The sequence below is a fragment of the Ooceraea biroi genome, chromosome 6, assembly GCF_003672135.1.
Source record: "Ooceraea biroi isolate clonal line C1 chromosome 6, Obir_v5.4, whole genome shotgun sequence".
NCBI classification, from domain to species: Eukaryota; Metazoa; Arthropoda; class Insecta; order Hymenoptera; family Formicidae; genus Ooceraea; species Ooceraea biroi.
Window position 1 is genome coordinate 5,449,909 of NC_039511.1, and position 25,709 is coordinate 5,475,617.

The 25,709-nt window shown below is 34.0% G+C and overlaps 3 protein-coding genes across 3 annotated transcripts; 1 reads left to right on the forward strand and 2 right to left on the reverse strand.

Annotated features, from left to right (window-relative positions):
- Positions 1-5,724, forward strand: LOC105286656. The gene is made up of 3 exons (XM_026970394.1): positions 1-2,722; positions 3,803-4,165; positions 4,327-5,724. Exons 1-3 carry the CDS (start codon positions 2,665-2,667, stop codon positions 4,632-4,634), a joined length of 729 nt encoding a protein of 242 aa, XP_026826195.1. The 5' UTR covers positions 1-2,664; the 3' UTR covers positions 4,635-5,724.
- A 429-nt stretch (positions 5,725-6,153) lies between these two features.
- LOC105286660 (circadian clock-controlled protein) lies at positions 6,154-11,528 on the reverse strand. Its single transcript, XM_026970393.1, has 4 exons — positions 11,300-11,528; positions 10,361-10,592; positions 8,126-8,271; positions 6,154-7,846 (listed from the first exon to the last, which is right to left on the reverse strand). The coding sequence occupies exons 1-4, from the start codon at positions 11,367-11,369 to the stop codon at positions 7,554-7,556; spliced, it is 741 nt and encodes a 246-aa protein (XP_026826194.1). The 5' UTR covers positions 11,370-11,528; the 3' UTR covers positions 6,154-7,553.
- A 5,035-nt stretch (positions 11,529-16,563) lies between these two features.
- On the reverse strand, positions 16,564-23,783 carry LOC105286654 (protein takeout). Its single transcript, XM_011351748.3, has 4 exons — positions 23,513-23,783; positions 20,630-20,917; positions 18,176-18,325; positions 16,564-17,653 (listed from the first exon to the last, which is right to left on the reverse strand). The coding sequence occupies exons 1-4, from the start codon at positions 23,682-23,684 to the stop codon at positions 17,502-17,504; spliced, it is 762 nt and encodes a 253-aa protein (XP_011350050.1). The 5' UTR covers positions 23,685-23,783; the 3' UTR covers positions 16,564-17,501.
- Positions 23,784-25,709: the final 1,926 nt, after the last annotated feature.

A 25,709-nucleotide genomic window follows, 5' to 3' on the forward strand; every position in this document is an offset into this window, starting at 1 on the left:
TTTCTTCACTTTCAGCGTTATATTCACTCAGAAATGTATTTTGAATAAAAAGAAATACAAATGAAAAATAAGTGACATTTTGTATCTTCTTCGGTATCAGTCGCATCAGAGCCTGAATGAAGCGTGTACATGAAGAAATATCTTTTTACAATGCCTGTGCTTAAAGTTTTCCTTTAAGAAGATTTATTTTAAATTTTCTTAAAATGTTCTTAAAATTAGCATTTAAAATAGCATTTAAATGAATTTAATTCTGAGTGAATACAACGCATTTAAATGCTATTTTAAATGCTAATTTTAAGAATATTTTTTTATGTTTCAATCGTTTAATAATAAGCCAGTAACTCATATAATTGTAGCTTTATTTTGACCAACGTTGTGCGTTTTAACATCAGATGTTGCCAGCTTGGTCAAAATAAAGCTACAATAATATTTTTTTTAGATAAAAGATCACGCTATCTTTCCACAAAAATTTAACGTTTCTGTGAGAATACTAAAAAAAACCTTCATACTAAAAAAAGGCTTATGTGTTAGTAGCAGATAACTAGATTCATATGATTATAAAATGTTGCTCTGGCTTCTCTCTCTCTCTTTTTCTATCTCATTTGCTTAAAATTATTTAATAATTGTTTAATGCGTTTTGATTAACTACTGCATAAGAAGTCTCACACTGAAGTAAAAATAGTATTGATGATCGCAGACGTTAGATGGCACGTACTGTTGGATATCCGCTTGTAGTCTGCTTGTATTACTGCGATCACAGATCACTTGCGTAATTATAAATTATCGACTGTATTTTCAATCATGCATATTCAATTAAATAACTCAAACAAATGATTACTAATTCAGATAATGAAACCATAACACGCGGACATTTATACTGTTATTCTTTACGTGTTATATCCTCTTCGCATCATTGTCCAAATTCTACTTAAATTATACGATTACTTATAGATATTTAAAATAATACAAAAATCATTTTGCACACGTATTGTTCTTTTGTATCAGCCACATATTTTTTGCTGTTTATCCAGAAATATTAATATTTGCGCAGTATTTATATTTTATGCTTTTAAATTTTCTTCTTTTTTAGTGAATTGTCTGAATGTTTTCCTGTTTACGATTTTTGTATTTTGGCCAGAGTGTAAATCAGGGTAGAGTTATTTTATTAAATGTATGCTTTTTCTTCGCAATTGTAAGAGTTTCCAGTAAAGCTGTTTCCTAGTAAAGAAGACGATAAATGCCAGATTGACGTAAAATCAATATGTCGTATATTAACGGAGAGGCGAAAGATCCTGGTACTATACGTAACGGAGTTTAAACGCGCTATCTTTTTCTAAGTGTGTAATGATGCGACCTTTAACGCCTCTGTGAGAATCTTGTTGTGTTGTGATGTTGTGACTTTACATTTCCTGAGATTATTTTAAAGCGAAAATGTGTAAAAAGGACAAAACTGTAATGGCACTCTATAAAAATAAATGGAAAAAATTTTCTTTAATTTGTACGTCACAATAATAGCTCTTGCAATGCACGATTTTTTTAAATTTAATTGAAATATTAGATTTGTTATCTAATATTTGCAATGACCACTAAGTGTTTATATAGCAGCGGTTGTATTCTGCCATGTCGCAAACACTTGTTAGATACGAAAGACATAAAAAACGATTATTTTTACACCTGACAAACCGGTAAACGTTGAACATTTAAATATGATTGCAATTAACGTCGTGACAAGCAAGAAAATTTCCACAAATGTATCAAGAACGTGATATTGTTTGCACCTGCATTAATGTTCACGAAATTATTTTATCAAATTCTTCGATTTTCTAGGAATTATCTTGTAAATATTTAAAACAATAAGTCGAGAGCGATTCAATCTGTCGTTGTCTCAATTTCCCTTCGTATCTTCTTTGAATAATATTGTAACTAATCGATTAAACCATAACATATTAAAAAATTAGAAATTAAGTATGCAGAGAAATATTTCTGATGTGAACTTTATTATTTGTCACAATTATTCAAAAAAGACAGAAAAACGAACTACAATCTTACAGAAGAATTGCAATTGTTTTATTATAACTATTTTGCATTATCTGAAAATATAAAGCAAATAAAAATTCAACTGTAGATGCAATCGTGTCGCATCATGTTTTTGTTCTATATAATCGTTCTATGAAATATTCATGAAAATAATTTACTTTAAATGAAACATGTTTCTTCTGACGTAAGATTCTTGCGTAAATTCTATTCAAGCATGTATCATGTGTGTCCATGATGTCTACCAGTGTTTCGCAGGTGAATCAACATGTTGCAAATGTTATTCCAAAACAGGAAGTTTTGGTTTACTTACAGATTAAAAACATGAAATTTTCATGTACATATGTATCATGTATTCTCTCGTATGGTTCATATATACATTTTTTTCAATATTTTTTGATATATATCAGTCGACCGTGAACTTTGAAGAATAAATCACGCTAGTGATTTACTGTGGAAGGAGATTGCATATAATCCAATGTACATGAAAGACGATAAGTACATATATAAGGTGGATTAGTTCGCGCAAATCAGTCGTGATCACGACCGTTGTATATCTGTTAGACACGTTTCTCATTACGATCTCGGAAAGTGCACCGTGCGCGACAGGAATTTCTATAATTTCGAAAAATGTTCGTCGCGGCCTTTGTTTTTGCGCTGCTGACTGTTTATGTCACAGCGGAAATACGTAAGTAAAACGAATGAAAAAAGCTCTTCAGATTCATTTTTAACAAGATCTGTGATATCTGATAATTCTTTATTTACGACCAAGAAACTGGTGAAACAAAATATTGGTAGCACTACGTTTCGACCTCAAATTAGGATCCTTATCAAATAGTCACTTTCTACAAAAAAATACATAACACAAACTATCAAAGACAAAATTATAAAAAATAAAAAATATAAAAATATATATAAAGAATTTCTGCGGAATTTCTGCGGAATTTTTTTATAATTTTGTCTTTGATAGTTTGTGTTATGTATTTTTTTGTAGAAAGTGACTATTTCGCACTTGATAAGAACCCTAATTTGAGGTCGAAACGTAGTGCTACCAATATTTTGTTTCACCAGTTCTTGGTCGTAAATAAAGAATTATCATATTTCAAATCACTGGTGTCGAAGACAATTTGGATCTGTGATATCGTTGCTATAATATTCGCGGAAATACTTCATACAGTCATACCACTTGAAGACTCGGATCGCGACTTAAAAAAAACGCACGACGAAGATCTGACCTTAAAGGACTATTTCTGCACGTAACGAGCAATTTTTTCCTATTTTCTTTGCCATTATGACTACAAGGCGACGTCGATATCGCGAGCACATTAGAACGACAAACAGATTGTGGTGCAAATCTGGCATGTGGATAATATATTACATAGCAATCATGCAAGGAACATTTGAAAAAAATTGTATAATCAATTATGACCTTCGTGCATCTAATCGAAGGCGAATGTTGGGCAAATGCAATCTCAGAGAAGTATTTCTCATCGAGCATTCACTCGCGTGTGGTTTACTATACGTCTAAAGAGAACGTCTTGTAAAGAATTCATGTAGAAACCAACATGCAACAACATGTCCCTCGAACACGGCTTGTTCTGTGACAGATACGCTTGCACTTACTTTCTATTAATCTTCTATTAATTCCTAAAGGATTTGTCCATTTTCCAACAGACAGACTGAACCTACCTATAGATTTCTAATTAATTCAAAAAGTGTTTTTTTTCAGTGTATAAATTAACAGAGATGATTGAAACTTTTCTTGCAGCCTCCTACATTCATGTGTGCGGCCGCCGAGATCCGAATATCAATCAGTGCATCTTAGACAACGTTAACAATATGAAAGATAAGCTCTGCATGGGTATCCCGGAGTTGAGTGTTCCTGCGTTCGAACCGGTGATCATCGACAAACTAGTCGTAGCCGATACACCTAACACCAAATTTTATTTGAAAAATGTAGTTATAAATGGACTATGCGATTTCGACGTAAAATCTTTACAGTCGGATCTTAAGAAGAACCACTTTAAGGTTGACTTAATATTGAATCACATCATAATAAACGCTACGTACGATATCGATGCACGTATAGTGATACCCATCAATCAGAAAGGAGATGCTTTCGTTAAGACAGGTATACATAAGATTTTTTCGATATATAAGATTTTTTACTTTAAAAACTAATAAGAGCTGAGGAAAAATTATAATTATAATAGGAAATTTTATAATGTAAAATACGGTTCGAAACCCAATTTTATCCCGCTGAAATCACCGTATTTTTGTGTTTTCCTTTAGATGACGTAAGAGCGATAGCGAACATGGACTTGACAATAACATCTAAAAATGGCAAGAGATACGTGTACATGTCACAGATGAAGATAAATCTCGATCTCAAAACGTACGACATTCAACTCAATGTGGATGAGAGAGAGAGGAGCGAACTGAGCAGGATCGTTGGTATCTTCATAGGCAGCAATCAAAAGGATATCATTGCGGTTGTTAAGCCGCTCTTGGAAGAAGTAATTTCGAAACGGATTCTGCTGATTGCCAACGAGATAGTCAAACATTTCACTTACGAAGAGCTCTTCCCCGATCGAACGTAAATTACACGAGAAATTGTTAAGATATATTGTCGCAAGGTCAGGTTTGCACCGTCTTGTGATCGAATTAAAAAAGGACCGATTGAACAACCTTATTTCTTCTAAATTGGTGTAATCAGTAATGCGAATCTTTTATCCGTTAAAAAGTGAAACTAAATAATTCCTTACAAGTTTTTTTACAATCGGTCATATAATTATTAGATCAGTTAGGTAATAGAAAATCGATTGTTAATAAAAACTTGTATAGAACGAGTCAGTAATCACAAGAAATAGTCAAATTGGAAAACTTGCATCACGTTGAACGTGACGCTCGTGATGATTTTGCGTACCGAGCTGTGTGATGCGGCGAGTTACGAAATAATGGAGGAGCGAACATATGAATCAAATCGCAACGACGAAATTTCGTTATGCAGACATGATTTTATCTCTTACGGTTTTATCTTGATTATTCATGCAGCAATTGTGCTTCGTGTTCAAATTTGTTTTGATTTTATATTGTAATTTTATAATCTCGTTATTTCAATTGCGCACAATGAGTGTTACGAGTATACGAGTTACTATTTTGTAAGAAAAAGAAATGTATTATTTTAAGCTAACATTGATAGTATCAAGTTTTGCATGTGCTCGTCAAATAATGCGTTTTGTACGATATTGCGATATAGAAATAAAATTAAATACTAAAAAATTAGAAAAAAACAGATGAAATAAAAACAGATCTCTACGAATCGGCCATGTTATATAAGTCGTGTTCTTAGTCATACTTCTCGTACTTATATCTGATTATGTTGTCAACTTCAACGTAACTTGTTCGCGTCGAAATAAATGTGAGTCAGAAATCATTAATTGTAATATGTTGCAATAATAATTGCAATAATAATATGTTGCAATAATAATTGCAGTGATTGTAACGGAGTGCTTCCTTATACGTGATTAAATTCAAATGATATTTGACTTTATGTAAATGCTTATATGTTACTTTTGCATGCGATTATATTCGCCTTTGGTTACAAATTATGAATATTTCATAGAGCAAAGTGTGCTCTAAGTGGCGTCATGTTCCAGAATCTAAATAAAATATTATATTTGACTTTATTATACAGTTAGAAACATTTTTTAAGATAAAAAATATATATCTTCTCTCTCAACTTTAGTAAATTTTTAGAAGAAAATTATATTATCTGATTTCTAAAACTGAAAATAAAAATAATTATTTTATGTCGAATCTTGTTTTGCTCACTTGCTGAGATGCAATAAAATTAAATTTAAATAATGATTATACATAAATTTAAATAATTATAATATTTGAAAATAGACATAATTTATGAACTTTACGTAAAACTAAATAATTTATGAAACAGACTGGTTATTCATCTCTTCTTATAATCATGAAAAAAAGTTGAATGCATTTGATTTAAAGATTATTGCGTAAAAGCACAAGAATCGATTTGTGTGATCATTCTATATGCAAATTTGGGTGTAATAAAGCATGAAAGAAGCAAAAATGTCAATATTAATTAAAGACTATTATTAATAACCATTTATTTTGAAGGATACACTGAGCTCACCGGTAGCGCGGCTTTATAGAATGGTTGGGGACAAGATAAAAAGATAGAAATATGGTTTGTGGCGTGCTTTCTCTGTCACATAATGCTTTGGGAAGATCGCTATGTTGGAGAAGCATGAGATTGTGAGATAGAGAGCGAGTGAATGAGTAAGTGAGAGAAGCGACTACCCCTCATCTCTTTTTCTTTCCATCACACACAATTGGACTATCAGACAAGGAAAACACGCTATTTCTCTCTTTTATACCTGCTGGACCCATTACCTCTTACAGGACGCGCAGTTTATTATATATATGTGTGTGTATATATATATATATGTATATATATATACATATACCAGTAGCTCACAGTTTCTACAGATTTCTTTTTACCTGTCGGGATAAATGGTGGACAGAATTAATCTACTTGGAAAATCGTTGTGCGCTTACTATGCGTCGATAAATCACTTTTCTAGTTTTTATCTTCTCTCTTATTTTCAGAAAGTAAAATCGCACGATAGCTTTTATCGAGAGAATTAGAATTGAAGCAAAAATAAAAATTTTTCCTATACCGTATCTCACTTTTATAAAAGAAGCTTCTCGTTTTGTTGATCAAGGACTTTGCAAGTCTAATTCTAAGTGCTCATACAGTAGCCTATCATATAAAGTAGCTTCATTTGGAGTTACGTGGAAATAATGATAGAGATCCTGAAAATTTACGCATTTGCGGAACACATTTCCTGTCAAGAATATATAAATATATTTTTCGAAATTCTTGCACGATTCGTTAGTATTTCAATATCATAAAAATAATTAAATACACTTTTTCCCTTCGCTTTTAGTCTTTTTTTCAATTTTTTAAAAAGCATTATCGTCTTCCTTAAATAGTGCTATTAAGAAACGTTCGGTTGTTTCACGCTATTTCCGTATCCATTAGTAGTTAGTCTCGCATAATAAATTAAACGCTTTGCAAATATCGGAAAACCCGATGTTTGCATAGCATTTACTTTATTATGCATGGTCAGAATCATTAATAATGATTCGCGTAATTGTCGATTGTTGACATCTTCCGCCACGATGATTTGCAGTCGGATTCTCAATGGATGTCATTCCGTAATCTTCATAATTGTCCTAGCTGTCATCGATTGCGAAAATCGGTAAGTCGCATTAAATACGCTATAGAATCTCAGACAATCTCCGTGACAAGTGGAACGATGCTGTTCAGCCAAGGTTCATACAGAAAGAAAGAGTTCCCCTGGCTGAAGATTCGAAGTGGCCTGAATATTCCTGGGTCCGTTGTTGTTATTGTGCAATGCATTTCCGAATCTAGTCTACGTCGCTATCTTCCAGCCCGCCCGATCGCCTGGATCACCTCAATAGATTTACGCATTGGGGAAGAGTTGCTCATACGAGAACTGCTGAACGATATTGTCAGCGATATTCTGGAACGCCTTGGACAGCGCCTTCTCCACCAACGGCAGAAGTTCCTTCATGAAGAGGTCGAAGTTATTGTTGATGGCGTTATTGACGACATCTCCGAGTACCTGTTCGCCACCGAACAGGTTGTCCAGTTTCAGCGTCCCGTGGCCCACAGAGATCTTCAAATTGAAATCCTTAATGCGTATCTTCTCGACGCCCTCCTCTGTATACTTTTCACCTAGAACTCTGACCGCGCCTGAAAATTGATTACGCATGTAATATCACGCAAAATAAATGGTGAAATTTTTACCATATGATTGTTATATGTTACCAGCGAAAATTCAAACTGAAGGACCTGCGAATCTTCGCAAATACAGTTTACAGATAATTATGATTGATTACTAATGATTATGTTAAATATTTAAAGTTTAACGCGGTATTTAGAGTTAATTCTCTTTTTAATCAAAGGTGAGATGTTGCAGAATTTCTCACAAAATATGTGATATATGAATACATGATATAATTGTATAGGTACCTATACAATTCGAGAAGTTGCCGTGCAATCCGCCGGAGCCATGAATCGGAAGTAACAACACCCTGCCGTTCATCTCGTATTTTCCCTCGACGATGATGTTCGGTAATTCGATGTCTATTGCGTAAAGCAATTTCTCGGTATCGGCTCTTGAAAAAATAATAAAGGCAGCGTTTAAACAACAGCAAGCATACTGTCACACACATGCATTTTCTAATTTCTCACGCGTTACTTATAGTTTACAAGGATACCTTCGTAATCCGTTAAATAGCTATTACTATAATCATACTACAGAACAAATTCACATGCGTACAATCTTATGTTAATTCCTCGCGCATTTGCTTAATTTCTAACAAAAAAAAAGAACCATTACCATACGATATTAATTGAGGATGCTTGGTTGCTGCATAATTGCAAGCAGCAAATTATGCTTAATTATTAGAATACACTCTCGTTTCCTCTTTGCCGACTACCAAGAATGTTGATATCAATCATGTACGACTTACTATAATGTAATACGACGTATTATATAATGCAATACATAATGATGTCACATTAAAGCGAGTCGATACGTGCGCATTATGAGCTTCGCATTGACATATATATTTATAGTACAACGATGAATTATGAATTGTCGGATTAATGAATCTTTATTTTGCGGTTCTCGCATGTGGGAAGTCGTCAACGACAACTGACAATTGTAATAAATGGCATCGACCTTCTTCTATCGTCCGCGTTACTGCCTTATACCTCCTTACGTTCCTACTTTGTATGTCGCTTTCGATACTATTGTTTAACGAGAATCCTCTTAAAATTCGCGTGTCGCGAGGTAACGCTGCTGACGATTGCCGTTTCCGTTCGAATTTCCGAGATTCATTACGATTATTCGTTTTCTCTTGCAATTGTCGGGAAACAAACGTTCTTGACATTTTGTATGGTCATATTACGGTCATTCACATGCAGGACGAAACGACTGTATCTTCATTATCGTGATTTAAGTAAGTACTTTCCTGGTACTTTAATATTATTTTTTTCCTCAATAAAATAGTATGAATCTATTTTATAGATATAATAAATCAAATGACATTCAGCCATCCGTCCATCAAGAAAGCAATTCGGTACTCACTATCAAACATTACCCTCCGTACTTAATTCTTGGACTGTATTAAAAAAAAAACTATATACGAAAACGATTGATCAGAAGCGATTAATAATAGCAAAAACGAAACGTAATTATGTTGTTTGTAACCATATATAATCTAAGTTGAATTAATTATTAAATCGAAGATCATCGATCAATGTAATATCGCAAGCAATTTAATATTTATCCTATGAATCGTTAAAAAAATGATATTATTATCTTAATAACGCGCTTCGCGCAATAATTTATTGCGCAATCATAGAGATCTCTATGATACGCAATGATAACTGCGTTTCAAGTTCTGCTTGACCATATAATTTTGCTTAACTCTTTCACTCCGGGCGTATATATGCTCTCAAAGAGTGCAAGCTACGTCCATACTACTATATTCCACGCTTCGCACCTAAGATATTGTTGTCAAATGACTATTAGGTACAATACTGGATGCCTCAGATAATTGACTATCATGAAATAAGTGACACTCGACAGACGTATCAAAGGATAGAAAACGTAGTCGTGTGTGCACGTCATACGTCGTAAGCGTCCGTATATCAGCGTATCCAGTCGTCATCGACTAGGTCCGTCCACATTTTGTCACAAATGCGCCGGAGCGAAACAGTTAAATGAAGCAGAATTTTGCTTTTCTTGTTTTAATTAGTAATAAAAATTTCAATAATTTGAATTTTGTCATATTATTTTTTTCGAAAATGTTATGCCATTCTTATAGATCATCAATCTAGAAACGAAAAAGATAAATTATAAATTTATCTATTAATCTGTACTATCACAATGTATAAAAGATAATCTGTATATAACTCTCTTTATATAACAAATTATTAACTCATAATTCAATTATCAAGACCCTTAATGTTGCAAATTCAAAAATTGTGAGAAAAACTATGTCTTGCAAAGTTATAATATTTTTTTGGCACTAACAATCTTCAGTTTACTCTTCTATGTAAGAAGAATATTTTCGATTCTAAATTTTTTTAACCATTATGTATTTGAGATGTATCGCAACATGTACATTTTATATTTATTTTTAAAACCGATTTTGACAACAAGCGCGACAGTATGATCTTTATACATATAGTTACCTCGCCTTATGAGGAATATAGTTGCTAGCACCGAACACGTCGATATCACTCGCCTGTAACCGCAAGCTATTTGTTGGAGTAAACGTCAGTTTCTTCAGTTTGAGGGGTTCTAAGGACGGCACATTGTAATCCGGTACGCCTGTCTTCAGATAAGGCTGCAACGTTCTTACGCTCTCGAGGAGACAATCATTGTACTGCGGGTCGCGGGTATTGCAAATATGCAGGAAGTCGGCTGAAAACAATCGTTTACAATCGTTTAAATAAGTAATATAAAAATTATTATAAAAAATATATAATATATACTTTTATAAATTTATATATTATAAAATATATATAATATAAAAACTATACACGTGGAAGCGCGCGCACACACGTACCACACAGAGGAAATATAATAAATACTTATTATACAAAAATGTGCATCTTTCTTATCTTCAGGATCTGAATCAAGTCAATTTGATCCTGATTTACAATCGTAACGTTAGTATGCATGATCTACTTTTTAAGCAACATATTTATCATAATGCAAATCTTTGGGCAATAATAATATTTATAATTTTATTATAGTAATATAAACTTCGTGATTTTACATTTGATTTTACATTCGTGAGAGATCACACGAACTGTCACAAGCACACAGAAAAAACAAGTTTTGCTACCGTAGCTATAAATTTCTAAGCTACAGCAAAATGTTTGCTCTTGCAGCTAATGAATTAGGAACCTTATCTAATAAAATAGGTATCACAGCTAAAATTTAGCTGTCCATATATTACGATTGAATTTATATATGTATAATAGTTACCACACGCAGTTTTTAGCTATGACAGCTCCTTTTTTTCGTGCACATATATCGTACCACGAATACCAGAAACAGTCAGAACCATATTAAATCTCACGCGTGCGGGGAGTAGAATTTTCATTAAAGATTACTTTACTCACGTATATCTCGTGCAGTTATTGCACCGATCGTCGCCAACAGGAACGCGATAAGTGTTGCCTTCGCCGCCATTCTTGTAAATGAGGAAGAAGAGCAGACGGGAAGCTCAACGAAAGTGCCTTCCAAACGTCTAGACGACTGAGACTCGACGACGAGGGGTTGCTGATCTACGGCTGACCCGCAATTGACCCGCAGTGGTGGTTCCGAGGATGGTCGAGCTGGAAGTGGATGATCTGGGCGGCGGTTCGAACGCCTTATAAAGTCGATATCCACCTCTTCCCCTACCGTGACACTCGTCAGCCGGTGAGATGACAACTATTGTTGGTCACTAGATGTTATCTATCCCCGGAAAACCGGCGTGGCACGTGTCCGCTGTGAAATAACTCAGCGAAATGATTTTGCGCGAGCGAGTGAATGGACGCGCGATTAGCCGATACCTCTAGTGATCGATTAATACTGCGGAAGATACTTTGACTTGCGATCTTGCAAGATCTCGGCTAAGTAATAGCGAATGGCGAAGAACGCCAGGAAACGGCTGTTCTCAAATGACATTGAGAGGCGGTGTTATCACGGATACTTGATCTTCCTTTGCACCATTTAAATTCAAGGGCATATTTTGAGGAGTTATGTTAAAATAGATTGACTTCGATTTCATTCACGACGAACAAATTTTGTTTTATAATAAATTTGAAAATTGTTTTATTTTTAAAAAATTTTGCTTGTAATTTAATATTTTTTTAATTATTTTATTTTATTATTATTATTATTTTAAATTGAATTGTGGAATACGTTTACGAATTTGTCATATGTAATGTATACAGATATTATATTTATTACGTTTACGAATTTGCCATATGTAATGTATATAGATATTATATTATGTATATAGATATATTTCCATTTATATAATGTACATAGATATTATATATATTATTTATTTTCAAATTTTGAAATTTTTGGAAATGTATTAAACAATGAATTAAACATTCCAATACACGTGGATCGTTATTGATGTATTATTACTTCCTAACAGTTAGCGTTTTTAAACTTTGTTGCATCAATGACAAATAGGAAACGTAATAATCTATTGCACAAACGGTGATTTTAATATTGCACAAAACGGCGATTTTAATAATGATGATCGTTAAATCGTCAATTATGTGTAATTAGAAAATCAATAAGCTTATGATACTTACATAAATCGGAATTACAGAACTGCTTCTTTTCTTTAACAGAAAAATAATATTTTTGCAATCCTGTTCTCGCAAGAAATAATAAAAAATACATTACGGAAACATTTAGTTTATTATTACTGTGCGACGTAATACCATTAGGTAATGATGCAACTAATCGCAAAACATTAACTAAACGTTTGACAAAACTATTGACAAACACAGTTGAGTATTTTTTCCGTGATTTATTTGAAAGATATATGCATAATTCCAATTAATTTAGCGATTACTTATCTTAACTACTACTTGTCCCCTTTCAAAGGTTTCTAGAATCTCAAAAATCAGCGAATTTGCCGAACATTACATTTCCAACATTTTATATTGATCAGACTTTTCGGACTTTTGTCTTCGAACGTAATGTTTCGTATCTAGGTTTTGACAAAAATCTTATAATACGATAGAGCTTTACATCGCGCAACTAGTTGCACGATAATTTTTATATCTCTACTCACGATCAGCAAGCGAATTTGGTAACAGAGCGTGCGGCTCTCCAAAGAATTGTATTCTCATTTAAACATTACGAAATACTCTTTATACATTTCGAAACATGAAGCTACAACTGACAGAATAATGGTTATTAATTCGATTTACTGAGGGATCTCCTAATTTCCATATCTCAATATTAATGTTTTGTTTAATTTAATATATGCATAATTTGAAATTGCAAGTGTTTCTTCTAAAAATTGTGGATAAAATAGATCTTATTATTGAAAAGATATATTATTGAAAGATATATAAAATTATAATCGTAGATTGTTATTCTAATTTTCTCTTTTCTACCAAATGCGCGACAAGAGCTTTCAAGCGATCAAATAGATGGGGTAATAAATGGGATTTTCAAAATGCCATTCACGCACACATCGCACATCATGTCGACAAAAGACGTAACTCTAGTCATTAATTATGCATATGCACAATGAGTATCATAAATTAATTATGAAATTAATTTAATGTTCTTTATAAGTGTCATTTAGCCAAATTAAATATCATATATTGTAATGCTATAATGTTATATTTTCTTTTATTTCTTATATTATTCAATAGTTTTGTTAAATAACTATCAAATTAGAAATCAAATTCTCCTATGAATTTAATAAGCCAGATTTTCGTTACAGATTGATAGAACGATAATTAACATATCAGCATCTTTTATCATTCTGAACTAGCCCGGCGTAACGATACATATTTTGAATGCCAGAATATTGGTATTAATCATGAAACATTGTAGAAACAGTGCGCCAAAAGGATTTCACGATTCACGTTAGGAAGAATCTGATAAAAAATTTTTAATAGATTTTTATAATAAAAATAAAATAATATATAACACAATTTTTCTTACGCATTTCTAAGCATTTGGCAATTCGTAATTACGAGATTCTAATTTCTGCACGTAATATAAGAACTGAATATAGGAGACGCAAAAGATGAAATTTTACAGGCGGGAGTATATACTTCCGGGCATTCAAGAATGATTGTTTACGTGTACGCGAGCAATCGGCTTGACTGAAAATTAGTAAAAATGCCGTAATTTGTGGTCATTCGTCAAATCAAAGGAGTTTGGAATCATCAGAGTCGTGACATAATGATTGCCAAGTCTGACTATCTGACTATCTGACATCGTTGTGCATGATTATCGCTTTGTAGTTCATCAATTAAAATAATTAAATGTAACACTGAAGTTAAAGATACAAATATGTAATAATTTATGAAGATTCCTAAATTTACAATTTACTTTTCATAGCATTAATATTCTCCTTCATAAAAACTTTCTGGGAAAATTGATCTTTTTCTTATATAATATCATTATTAATATCAAGAAAGGATAAATCCTCCCAGAAAATTCGAATTAAAATCGTATTAAAATCGTCTCTCCCTTACGTAAGTAAAATTAGATCTTTTTGCGCACGCACAGTCTCATGATGACACGATATTTTTCATTTATACGCGAAATACATCCAAAACAGTTGCCTTCGCGACATATGTCACATAAGTCATGATCAGGAAATCAATCAAAGCCGTAACGTTCCTCAAGCGTGTGCAAGTTTCACGTTCACCTTCTTTCATACACGCTCGAAAGTAATCTTATATACCTCGTGTCTGTTTTTCGCAATTCTTCCTTCCGCAATTCGATCCAAGGACAACGAGCATTATATTTTGCGTGCGTATTATTCTGCCATAAATGTACATATTAATTTATTAAATTGTTAAATTATTAATTTAAAAAACGGAGAAGCGCGACATACTTAAACGATTCTGGACTTCTCGATTAAACTCGACGCAGGAGTATCCATAAATGCGTCTTGCGCCGCCCCGCTATTCAGCAGAATAAATCCGGATGCGGACTCTTGCCATTAGAACGACAATTACTGGTATTGCAATTTCGGTTGATGATGATTCAGTTGATGATCCGGAAGAACGCTGACATAAAGGTATATTTATGTACTCCAAAAAGTGTTTGGTATTTGCGGCTATAATTGCATAGTAAACTACTTATAATCAGAAGACTTATTTTTATTAACAAGTTTTATTATACTTATTATTAACTTATTAACAAGTTTTATTATAATATTTGTAAAAATAATCTTATATTCATACGTAGAACTGCTAACCATAATAAATTTTATGTATAATACTTTTTAATATTCATATAGTAAAACCTCGAGGTAAAGTAATGATAAATAAATAAATTGACCATTGTTTAATAATCAATATAATTATGATATTGGTACATTTAATTATGATTCTACAATAATTTTACTATGATATGATATATATTAAATATAAATGCATACAAATTTAGTAATAATTGACAAATTATTAAAACTGCATTATTTAATTATGATTATGGCGACTGTATTGCGACATACATAAGATCAGTTAAAGATATACAGTTTGAACTATAATAAAAATTTTGTTGTCCTCGAACCTTACTATAAATTATAATTTAATTATAATAAATGCACTTTTTTCTGTCTATGTATAATAGGTAAACAAGGTGATTTTGACCTCGCACGCTCAGATGCACACGACGATAGCCGGGTAGTTTCCTGTGAAAAAACAAATATAGTAATCGTTCGTATGTATAAACACACGTTCCGCGGATTGTCAATCTTAATTAGTGCACATTATAATTAAAAAAAGCTCTATACATCGTATCTATTCCGCGCGACTTTTTCCTCGCGAACTGTTTCGCCGACATGACAGTTTCGCTGATCATTAACCGAATCATGTATAATATAAAAGCAAGAAAATTGTAATGTATGACAATCATAAAATTTACATGATACACAAAAGGAAAGTTAGGTGAGTTTTTGACATTATGAAGCACGCTATCACGTGAGAAATTGAGTGTTCGACTTCAGAACGATTCATGATGACAGTGCATTAGAAAATGTTTGCATACGTAAATTTTGCATGCTTGCATACGCATGCAATTACATAAATATCGATTACACGAATCTCTTTATGAAATCACATTACAAACACGATCATTATACTCATTGCTGTTTAAAATGAATTAAATCGAATGATGATGCTTGCTCGTAAACACAATTTGAAAAATAATCCGTCTGCACAATAAACGATAATTAAGTTTCAGCTGTAATCTATCTTTTCTATTGTCATACCGCACAGGTTTAGAGTTCGTCATGGACTCTCATTAATCATATTATTGTCACGTATCCGTGTGTGGTGACAGTCATACGATTGGAATTTAGGTGACGCAATTTTACAAAATAAAAAGAAAAGACGCATCGCCGAATCGCGCGTGCGTTTCCAATTAATATTGAAATGATAATGCAATTTCGCAGAACGATAGCAAGTACCTATGGAATAAGAAATCGCAAGTAGCAAGAGAAATGTCGCGAATTTTGTCGATGATTATTTTGCAAATGCATAATCAAACAATTATGTATTGAATCCTGATCTCTTCTTCGATTTCCACACACTTGATTTGAATATTATACTTTTTCTAACACTTCTTAGCGTGAGCATCACACTTCTAGAATCGAGGTAACATATAAAGACATCTTGGAAGCAAATTATAAACATTGCAGTATATTTAAGAATGATAATGGAGTTAAATAGGTAATTGCTTAAATAGACAACACTTATGTTCTCATTTGTTATACTAATTGTTACGCTAGAAAAAGAGGATGCGAATTTACATATAATTGTACATAAACCTTACGTAAACTTACAATTATAGATCTTTCAGGCTCGTCATTTAATCTATGATCTAGTTTTTAACAAATTATGGAAGTAGTTTAATTATAATAACGTACGGATAACTTAATCATAGCGTTACTTGCATTATTTCACAAAACACTTCAAGTGATTAATTTATCTCCTTCAACATACTGATAAAACGAAAATGAAATGAAGTAAACAATAAATCCTCAAAAATATCGACAAAAACAAGAAATCTATTATAAATTATTCACGGTCGATGTCCTCCCTAAATTATGTATGACTTATTTTTCTGTATGTATTTTTCACCGATTCGCATGAGATCCTATGGGCGAATATTCGCACGATTGCATTTCCAAAGAAAATGTTTATAAAGAAAGCAAGAATGAATTTAATATTTTCGAGGAGCACTCGCTTCTCGACGCAAAATCTTATGGAATACCCTGTATCATGTATGCGATTTTATACCCAGACATCCGGCTTTTGCAAAGAAGCGGATGTTCTTGAGACAATGGTCGGTGCGCGAAATCAGAGAGGCCACCGATCGTCACACATCGCATCTTTTTTCGACGCCTGGAAATACCAGCCGAAGCTAATTGTGTGGGTCATGCACATCGTCTGGTATTTCCACTATAATTTGTCGCAACGGAATCATACATGATCACCATTGCGTGTCACGAGAGCGTCTCTTCTTTTTTTTTCGTGTGAGTTCAAAACCTCACTTCGCGATGAAAAGTGAAGTTCTTGTTCTTCAACGGTCGTCGTAGTTGGTCGGCCGATCATCTTAGTCCGTGATCCAGGCGTCGTACGGCACCTGAACGAATAGTTTCTCCACGAAACTCGACATCACCTGCACCAGCTTCCTCCGCAGATCTGGTTTCATCTCCTTCAGCAACTCCTGGGAATTTGTGTTGATGAAGAGATTCAGCGCCGTCACTGCGGAACGAAGACTACGTATGAGTATGCAGAAATCGCTTCGAGAGGGAGAGAATTTTTTTCCATGATTGATTAATTCAACATTACACTTTTTTGCTGGAAACACGTGTTACTCAGCGATTAACTGAGGATCAAGGACAATAAACGTAAATCAAATCTATAAAAACTTATCTTTTTAAAAAAGGAAAGAGAAAATGCCGCACACGTTATTTTGATAAAAAGTTTTTAATAAAAGTTGTAATATTCAAAAGACGCAATTGTGAACGGAGAGTAACATGATTACATTTTATTTTTATGTTTCTTTATGAAAAACGTTTTCTATGAAAATAATACCAGGAGATGATACCCTCGCGCTTATTTTGTGAATCTTTTCTCTCTTTATCTCTTGCTATAACTCTATTAGTAGTACTATTAACTCTATTACTGATAAGCATCGAGTAAAAAATGATGTACAACAAAAATTTGATGGAAAAAATGGTTTTTGCATTATATAAAATGCATTATATGAAAATACGAGCTTACGTAGTATACTGTTGATGTTGTGCACATTTTCCACTCCCATTTTAATATTCTGCACACTAAAGTCCATTTTCAATTGCTGCAATCTAAGATAACGACGGCCCTCGAGCGAAAACGGCACTGCCCTGATGAAAACCTTGGCCTTGACACCATCTGTAAGCGAAGCAAATTTAGGTTCATAAAGAATGAATATCATTATCGTATCATTAAGGAAAACGTAAGGAAAATTTGCTTATGAATATGCTTATAAAATGCCACGAGAGATTTGCATGGATTACAGCGAGCATGCCTCTGACGTGCTTTGTTTTCATAATGAACACCATTCCATCAATAAATCAGTCGTTAGAACGTATTCTTAAATGCGAAAATTAACTTTTAACGTTTCCGTGCAATTCAACAATTTATCGACCATTTTGAACTTTTTTAAATCTTACTAAAATGCAATGAAAACTAGTAGAACATATATATAAGTTCCAATACTGTAATGGATTGCACATAATCTATTAAATAAACATTGCTCTTCCTCTTCTGAAGTACTACTTCTACGTTAACTAAATATTTTATTTTAATGCAATATTTATATTTTAAGCAAATATTTCAAAGCATTTACGTTATATCACAGATAGAGCACGTAAAAGATAACGAAAGGATGTTTTTTTAAAATTACTAGTACAACACAGGCGCGCGCTATTTTATTTTTCAATATTAATAATGTTTTCGAATAATAATATTCATCTATTATTTATTATATGCACAATTATCACATTCTACCAAATTGTTAACCTCCACCCGAAGACATTTAACACGGCTTTTTTAAGAGTGGATTTGGCATATTGCGAAGAGTTTTCGACGATTGAAAAATCCTTTAGATTTAGAAATGAAAAAGTTCTAGCCATTAAAATTTTTTTCTTTTCCGAGGAGTTCTGTGCTATTTATATTGTTAATTGGCATATTGCCTAGAGTTCTCGATGATTTAAACTTCGTTAAAACAATAAATGAAAAAGTTCTAGCCATTAAAATTTATATTATACGCTATACGCGCGCTATTTTATTTTATTTTTCACGATGAAATAAATAACACAAATTTATCAATATAAGTTACACGCCTTTCTTAGAATAGGATCTTTTTCGCAAAGCAAAAGACATCTTTAAGACATCTTTTCATCTTGCTGATAAAGGCAACATATAGAAAAGAAATCTTTTAATTATGTTTGTTTTGTTGTTTTCTTGACATAGCGACATTTTTCCACTTTCACTAAAAGATATTTTTGACAAAAATATGTCAAGATTTAGTAATTCTTTTAGACGACTTGGTGTTGTGTGGGATAATGGAGAAAAGATAATTTCTTGTATGTCGGGTTGCCATTAGGAAGGCATAGTAGTAGCAAAGAGTAGTAGCAATGATCTCTCTTATGTGATGTCTTCCTTATTGCAGAATAATTCCTCTCATGAATATTACATTCAGCAGACTAGTAAATCGTGTTGTCATTCATTAGGAGTTTATAATACTAAAAGTCAGTAATAAATACTCGAATTAGCGTGACAGAGAAATATGTGAATCATCCAGCGTTAGAAACAAGGTTGAAGTGACAGAAATACTTAAGATCAATGATAATACATTTGCATTGTAAAAACTCGACACTGATTCTGATTAATCTTTAACACTTATTAGATTACCATGTCATCTATACATCATTCATGTATAAGTAACAGATAAATTTCCGCATAAGTCCCGTCATACATGAAAATGTATGTAATTTTTATGTGAATCATTCATAAGAAAATAAAATAAAAATTAACTTGTATAATGTACATGCAATTAATGTAAGATATAAAATTAACATTATATACTGGTGCACGCTCGAAATTATGGTGTTACCATACAAATCAAAAGTTCATAAGGTCCCAAATTAACACATCCACGACTGACAACGTAGTTCTATGTCATTAAAAAATCTAATAGCTGGTTGCCGTTGACATAGTTCTACGATATTTTTTTTCATTTTCCTTTTTAATACAACTCTTGGTCTCGTTGCTCTTGAGCCTCCGAAATGCTATTCCTCTCCATTACGCAAACATAAACTTGTCCTAGTATGCACATTGCTACATAATTGCCATTATCCCTCAACTGCAATTATTTAACGCAACGAAATAGCCTTCGAAGCGAGAGACGAAGCGGTTTGTTGACGATACACATGGACACGTCGCACAGGTGGTGAAAGTTACTGCCGTCGTGCGACACACTTGCACCTCGTGGCATTTCACCCGGCCGACAATATTTGCGGAGGAAGAAGTTTAGAAACGCGCTGCGTGCGCGCTTTTATTACTGCTACCATTACTATTATTTGCGATATCTCCATTTCAAGGTAGCAAGTATAAAGTCGATAAGTGACGACTGCAGCGCGCATAATTCTATCGGCTGGCATAATTAATGAATCGTGTCGTTTCAGAGCTTACCATACTCGCCCCAATAGTCGCCAGCACCGCTGGCCTTCACCAAGATCAAGGTCCCGCTGGATCGGTACGTGGCGGCCGCTCGAATTTTGGGAATGCTGAGGGCCAGCTGCAGCTGCACCTCATTGTCGCTCAGTCTCGTTCGGAGGCCGGTTATGCGCAGGGCGGAGACTCCCCTCGCGGAGATGTTCTTGAATTGCGCCCGGTAGCCGTCCGGACCGCCGCCAAGAGCGATGTGCAACTCGTCAAGAATAATCGGCTCCACTTCTGAGTAACCCAGTTGCGGTAGACCTGCAATTGCAACGGTTGCCAGGTGGGTGAACGTGCTCGGCTGCAGGAGACACGGTTGTCGCTTGCGCGATCACGCAGGCTGATGATCTTTCGAAATTTTAGCTCTTCAGTGGCTCGCGCGCGCGTTAGTGTTATGATCAAAATTTGATACTGATATGACTATGTCTTCTTTTTTTTTAGGTCGAACAAGAAGCTCTTCACTTTGGTGGAAAAATTGTATTGCGACATCCGAGCCTACCAGTTGTCGGCTTTGTAGTCAAAGCAATACCTGTCCGCGAAGTGTATTGCATTAAGAGAATTATCATGGTATTCTTTTTTACGTGACGTTGACGCGTCGATGAAAGCTATTGCTTCAGGTGTGCATCGGATAAAATAAACGGAATGTAGGACACTGGGTGACCATTCGAATACACCGTTATAACCCGCTTCTGTCGCTAACAAAACCACGTGGTTATAGAACCGGTCGATTTCGAATTTTCAACTTCCAGTTTATATACTTATTTTTATTTATGTACAGTTTATGTACCTATTATCTTATGTACTATCTTATATTATAATTATTTATCGAAACAATTATATGTAGCGCGTACTTACAATTATTTCTTCGAAATTCTCGAAAAATAGATAAAAATATGCTGTAAACATATATTACATGTAATGTATGTTCAAGTTTACTATTTTTGTAGGTATTAGTTAATATGAAAAGGAAGAATCAAGAATAACGAGAAACATAAATTAATCGTTTACTTAAAAATCATTTACTACGAAATTCTTTCCTAATTAAAAATATAACTTTATATATATAGTTACAAGAAGCTATTAATTCGAACTACACTCTGAATTTATAATTTTGATATTACGTATTATACAGGGTGGGGCAATAACTATTACCACCTTAAATATCTTCTAATTTATAAGGTCCAGAGGAAAATTTATGTAATCAAAATTATACGGTACGAAGGGGGCTAACATATGGCGATAATAATTTTTGTCCTGGTGGACGCGCTTCGAAGATATCAAGGTCACCTTCATTTTTTTTAATAGGTTCGGTATGTTTTTTTTCCATAATTTTATAGAGGAACTTAAAACAAGTACGGAACTCATGACACAAAATTATTGAACAAGATTAAATGTAAATGAAAACGATAAAAAATACATTTTTATATTAAATGAAATTTACGTTTAAAAGATGTACGAAATGACGCTTTATTAGTATGTTTTGTCGGAATGTTTTGATTTTGACATTCCTCATAAATGAGGATCAACTTGTTCTTCAAACGGATACATCGGTGAAAATAAATAGTGACGTAAACTTATTTCAATGAAAACAAAGACCCTTTGAAGGCCATCTTAATAAGTTCACAGAATAAGATAAACATAAAAAGTAGTATCGATAGATAAGTCAATCGTGCAAGATGTATTCATTTGAAGAACAAGTCGACATGATAGAGAATGATCTCATTTATGGAGAATGTCAAAAACATTCAGTGAGAGCGCAAAATTTATACGCTGAACGATATCCTAATCGCACTCAGCCTTCGCGTCGAACATTTAAAATCCTATTTATTTTCATCGATGTATCCGTTTGAAGAACAAGTTGATCCTCATTTATGAGGAATGTCAAAATCAAAACATTCCGACAAAACATACTAATAAAGCGTCATTTCGTACATCTTTTAAACGTAAATTTCATTTAATATAAAAATGTATTTTTTATCGTTTTCATTTACATTTAATCTTGTTCAATAATTTTGTCATGAGTTCCGTACTTGTTTTAAGCTCCTCTATAAAATTATGGAAAAAAAACATACCGAACCTATTAAAAAAAATGAAGGTGACCTTGATATCTTCGAAGCGCCTCCACCAGGACAAAAATTATTATCGCCATATGTTAGCCCCCTTCGTACCGTATAATTTTGATTACATAAATTTTCCTCTGGACCTTATAAATTAGAAGATATTTAAGGTGGTAATAGTTATTGCCCCACCCTGTATAACATCAAAAGTGCATAATTAACTTATTTATTTCGTCTAATTTATTTAAATTTATAGACATTCTCTTAAAGATATTGGACATAATAATAATAACAGATATAATAACTGGTCAAGATTATTAATATAGAGCGGAACGTGCAAAATAAGAAGGTTGGCAACAAAGAAGCACGCACGCGATGTTTTCCGCAACATTCTAATCACTCGCTGTACCTTCACTTGACACGTCGAGAAACAAACGAGCTTAAGTTTTTCAAGCTTCAACGTACTGAACACGAGTTCTCAATTTTGAATATAAACGTCGCGTCGTTTTTAATTCTTTATTTCATTTCGCAATCTGATATGTATTCAAATATTATTTTATCCAAGTCCGACGGAATCCGCCATAAAATATGTCAAATAACTGTTTAAAAAGTAGACGTTCTAGGAATGCCACTCATAGCACGGTAATCATTGTTGATGATTGCAGAAGCGCAAGAAATTTTACAAAAGAATCCGAGATTCTTGAGAAAAGAAGGAAGAAAAAGAAGACAATGACAAAAATGTTCGGATTATGCCTGTGGTCAAACAAAATCGCGATATCTCGATATCGCGATCTCTCACCTTGGCGGAAGTGCTCGACGAGTACGTTGGCTGTTCTGGCGAGGCAGGCCTCCAGCTTCGGATCACTCCTAGAACACGGTTCCAAAAACTCCAGGCCCCTGTATCTGCCGATGGCCCGGACGCCGATCAGCAGCGAGCACAGAGCGTAGCACAGTAGTACAGCACTCTTCATCTCTTCAGTTTGCTTTCTTCCTTTCTGGCTTTCCGCTCTTGTCGCAATCAACTCTGCAGTTTCGTACTCGCAGCTAGACCACACGGACCGATGGGGCCACTCGATGTGGAGTGATCGGCTGACAGGGATGCGCCGGACCTTATAGGCCACCTTGACATTGCCCCCCGCTATGCCGGTCTCGAGGACGAAGAAGAAGAAGAAGAGGAAGATCGAGTTGTGCCAGGCACGCCGATCAGTGGACTCTTTGATGTCTGCTCCGTCTTTTAGGCTACATAATGTGCACAAGCAAGAAGAATTAAATAATGCCGAAATTGTGAACGTGACTCGAGATTATATAAATTGCCCAAAACTTTCAAATTGCAAATGTTTGAGAGATTATGGGGAAAAATTTCTCCTTTTTATTCAATTTTAGTAGTAAAAGTTTTATATTATCTCTTGATTTGTAATTTTTTCGGGTTTCAGTTACATCATAGTTCGCAGTTTGGATTAAATTCAATTCCAGCCAATTGCAGTCAATTTTACTATTTACGTGAAATCTAAGTCACGTTATTACCGCGATAGGTCCTGTCACGCAACTTTCCTGCGAAGCAAAAAAGGTAAAGGAAACGGCACAAATTTCATTGAGAAGTTGTTCGTTAACTTTTACCGATTTTAATTTATACGCTTTAAATTAGACGTAGCAAACAACGCGCTATCCCTTTAATCTGTTCTATCACGCTGGCGAGGATAGATCATCATGAATATTCTAAAGAAAATGAAAAGAAAACGTCGATTATAATTCGATGTATCGGCACGCTTACTTTCTCAATAATAATTACTTACGTTTGTTCACAACTCTCTATTTTTATAAGCGGTACGTGCTTAATGATTGGAAAAGACGTCGAAAGAGGAGCAGTTTTCTCTGCTTCTGATAATCAACAATAATTCGGACAGCTTGCTGACTCGATAATGCATCGCGTGTATTAAATCGAGTACGATTCATTGACGCAACTAAATGGCCTATCAAATTGCGCAATTTAAGCGCGCACATACCGATAGCCCGAATTTAAAAGCGCGATTAAATGACAAGAATTCAATGGGACACTTATGCGATATCGATAATCGCCGATAGAAATGGGCGACGAGTACGAATGAAAGAAAGCGTTCGACAGACGTCAGAGTGGATGTCATAGAAACGCCGAAACCGAAGTAGGAGAGTGTTAAGCACCGTTAATCGTCTTGGTCACGTTCGTTTTAAGTCACGTTTCCGAGTTACTCACGCAAATGTTCGCAGAAGATCGTCGCCGATCGTTGATTAGGTTTCCTGTGCTTGAACGTGAGAGAAAATCCAAACTCAGACGCTAATCCCCATAGGTATAATCCTAAGAGACACATCGGTTTACAAAGCAAGCTTGATAGCGCAAAATTTGTGGAAAAAAAATACGAATATTTCATAAAACTTTAAAAATGTTATTTACGAAACGTAATAATCACATAAATAAACATAAATTATAAATCGAATTAATCAGGATGGGACAAGATTATATAAACATTTGTAGCTTTAATCTGCTCCAATTTGCTAATTTGCATATAGAAAGCATTTGCTGCTGATACAGAAACAATTTACTCGCTATTACATCTTCCGGTTTTGTAACATAGATTCCTCGCCTGTACGTCCACAATTTTTCTGTGCACGAATTTCTTCATGCACAGCACGTTTATTCTGCATTTTTCTTTAATGAATACCGCGACCGCAGCTCTAAGGAAGAGCTGCATTTATGTATTAACGCAATCGGAATATAATTGAGAGATGTGCAAGGATTGGAGTTGATGCGGCCTGCCAATGTAAATTAGGCGCCGTATCTCGCCCGGTGCTTGAAATTATCATTACGGTCTAACAATGCAATCGTAAATCGCGCGATGTCGATGTCCTTTGCTGCCCGATGCTGCAGTATAGTGGTTCCCGTGCATCCCATAAGAATGCGAGGTCGAAGACCGTTGATTTCTTGGCTTCTCAAGGCGAGCGGCTGTTCTGACAAATGAAAA

Coding starts and splice junctions, on each gene's coding strand:
- LOC105286656 (XM_026970394.1), top strand. CDS start 2,665: ATGTTCGTCGCGGCCTTTGTTTTTGCGCTGCTGACTGTTTATGTCACA. Junction 2,723..3,802: donor TTATGTCACAGCGGAAATAC/GTAAGTAAAACG, acceptor CTTTTCTTGCAG/CCTCCTACATTCATGTGTGC. Junction 4,166..4,326: donor AGATGCTTTCGTTAAGACAG/GTATACATAAGA, acceptor GTTTTCCTTTAG/ATGACGTAAGAGCGATAGCG.
- LOC105286660 (XM_026970393.1), bottom strand. CDS start 11,369: ATGGCGGCGAAGGCAACACTTATCGCGTTCCTGTTGGCGACGATCGGT. Junction 10,593..11,299: donor AATAACTGCACGAGATATAC/GTGAGTAAAGTA, acceptor GATTGTTTTCAG/CCGACTTCCTGCATATTTGC. Junction 7,847..8,125: donor CAACTTCTCGAATTGTATAG/GTACCTATACAA, acceptor ATCAATTTTCAG/GCGCGGTCAGAGTTCTAGGT.
- LOC105286654 (XM_011351748.3), bottom strand. CDS start 23,684: ATGAAGAGTGCTGTACTACTGTGCTACGCTCTGTGCTCGCTGCTGATC. Junction 20,918..23,512: donor CGTCGAGCACTTCCGCCAAG/GTGAGAGATCGC, acceptor TTGCAATTGCAG/GTCTACCGCAACTGGGTTAC. Junction 18,326..20,629: donor CGACTATTGGGGCGAGTATG/GTAAGCTCTGAA, acceptor CTTCGCTTACAG/ATGGTGTCAAGGCCAAGGTT.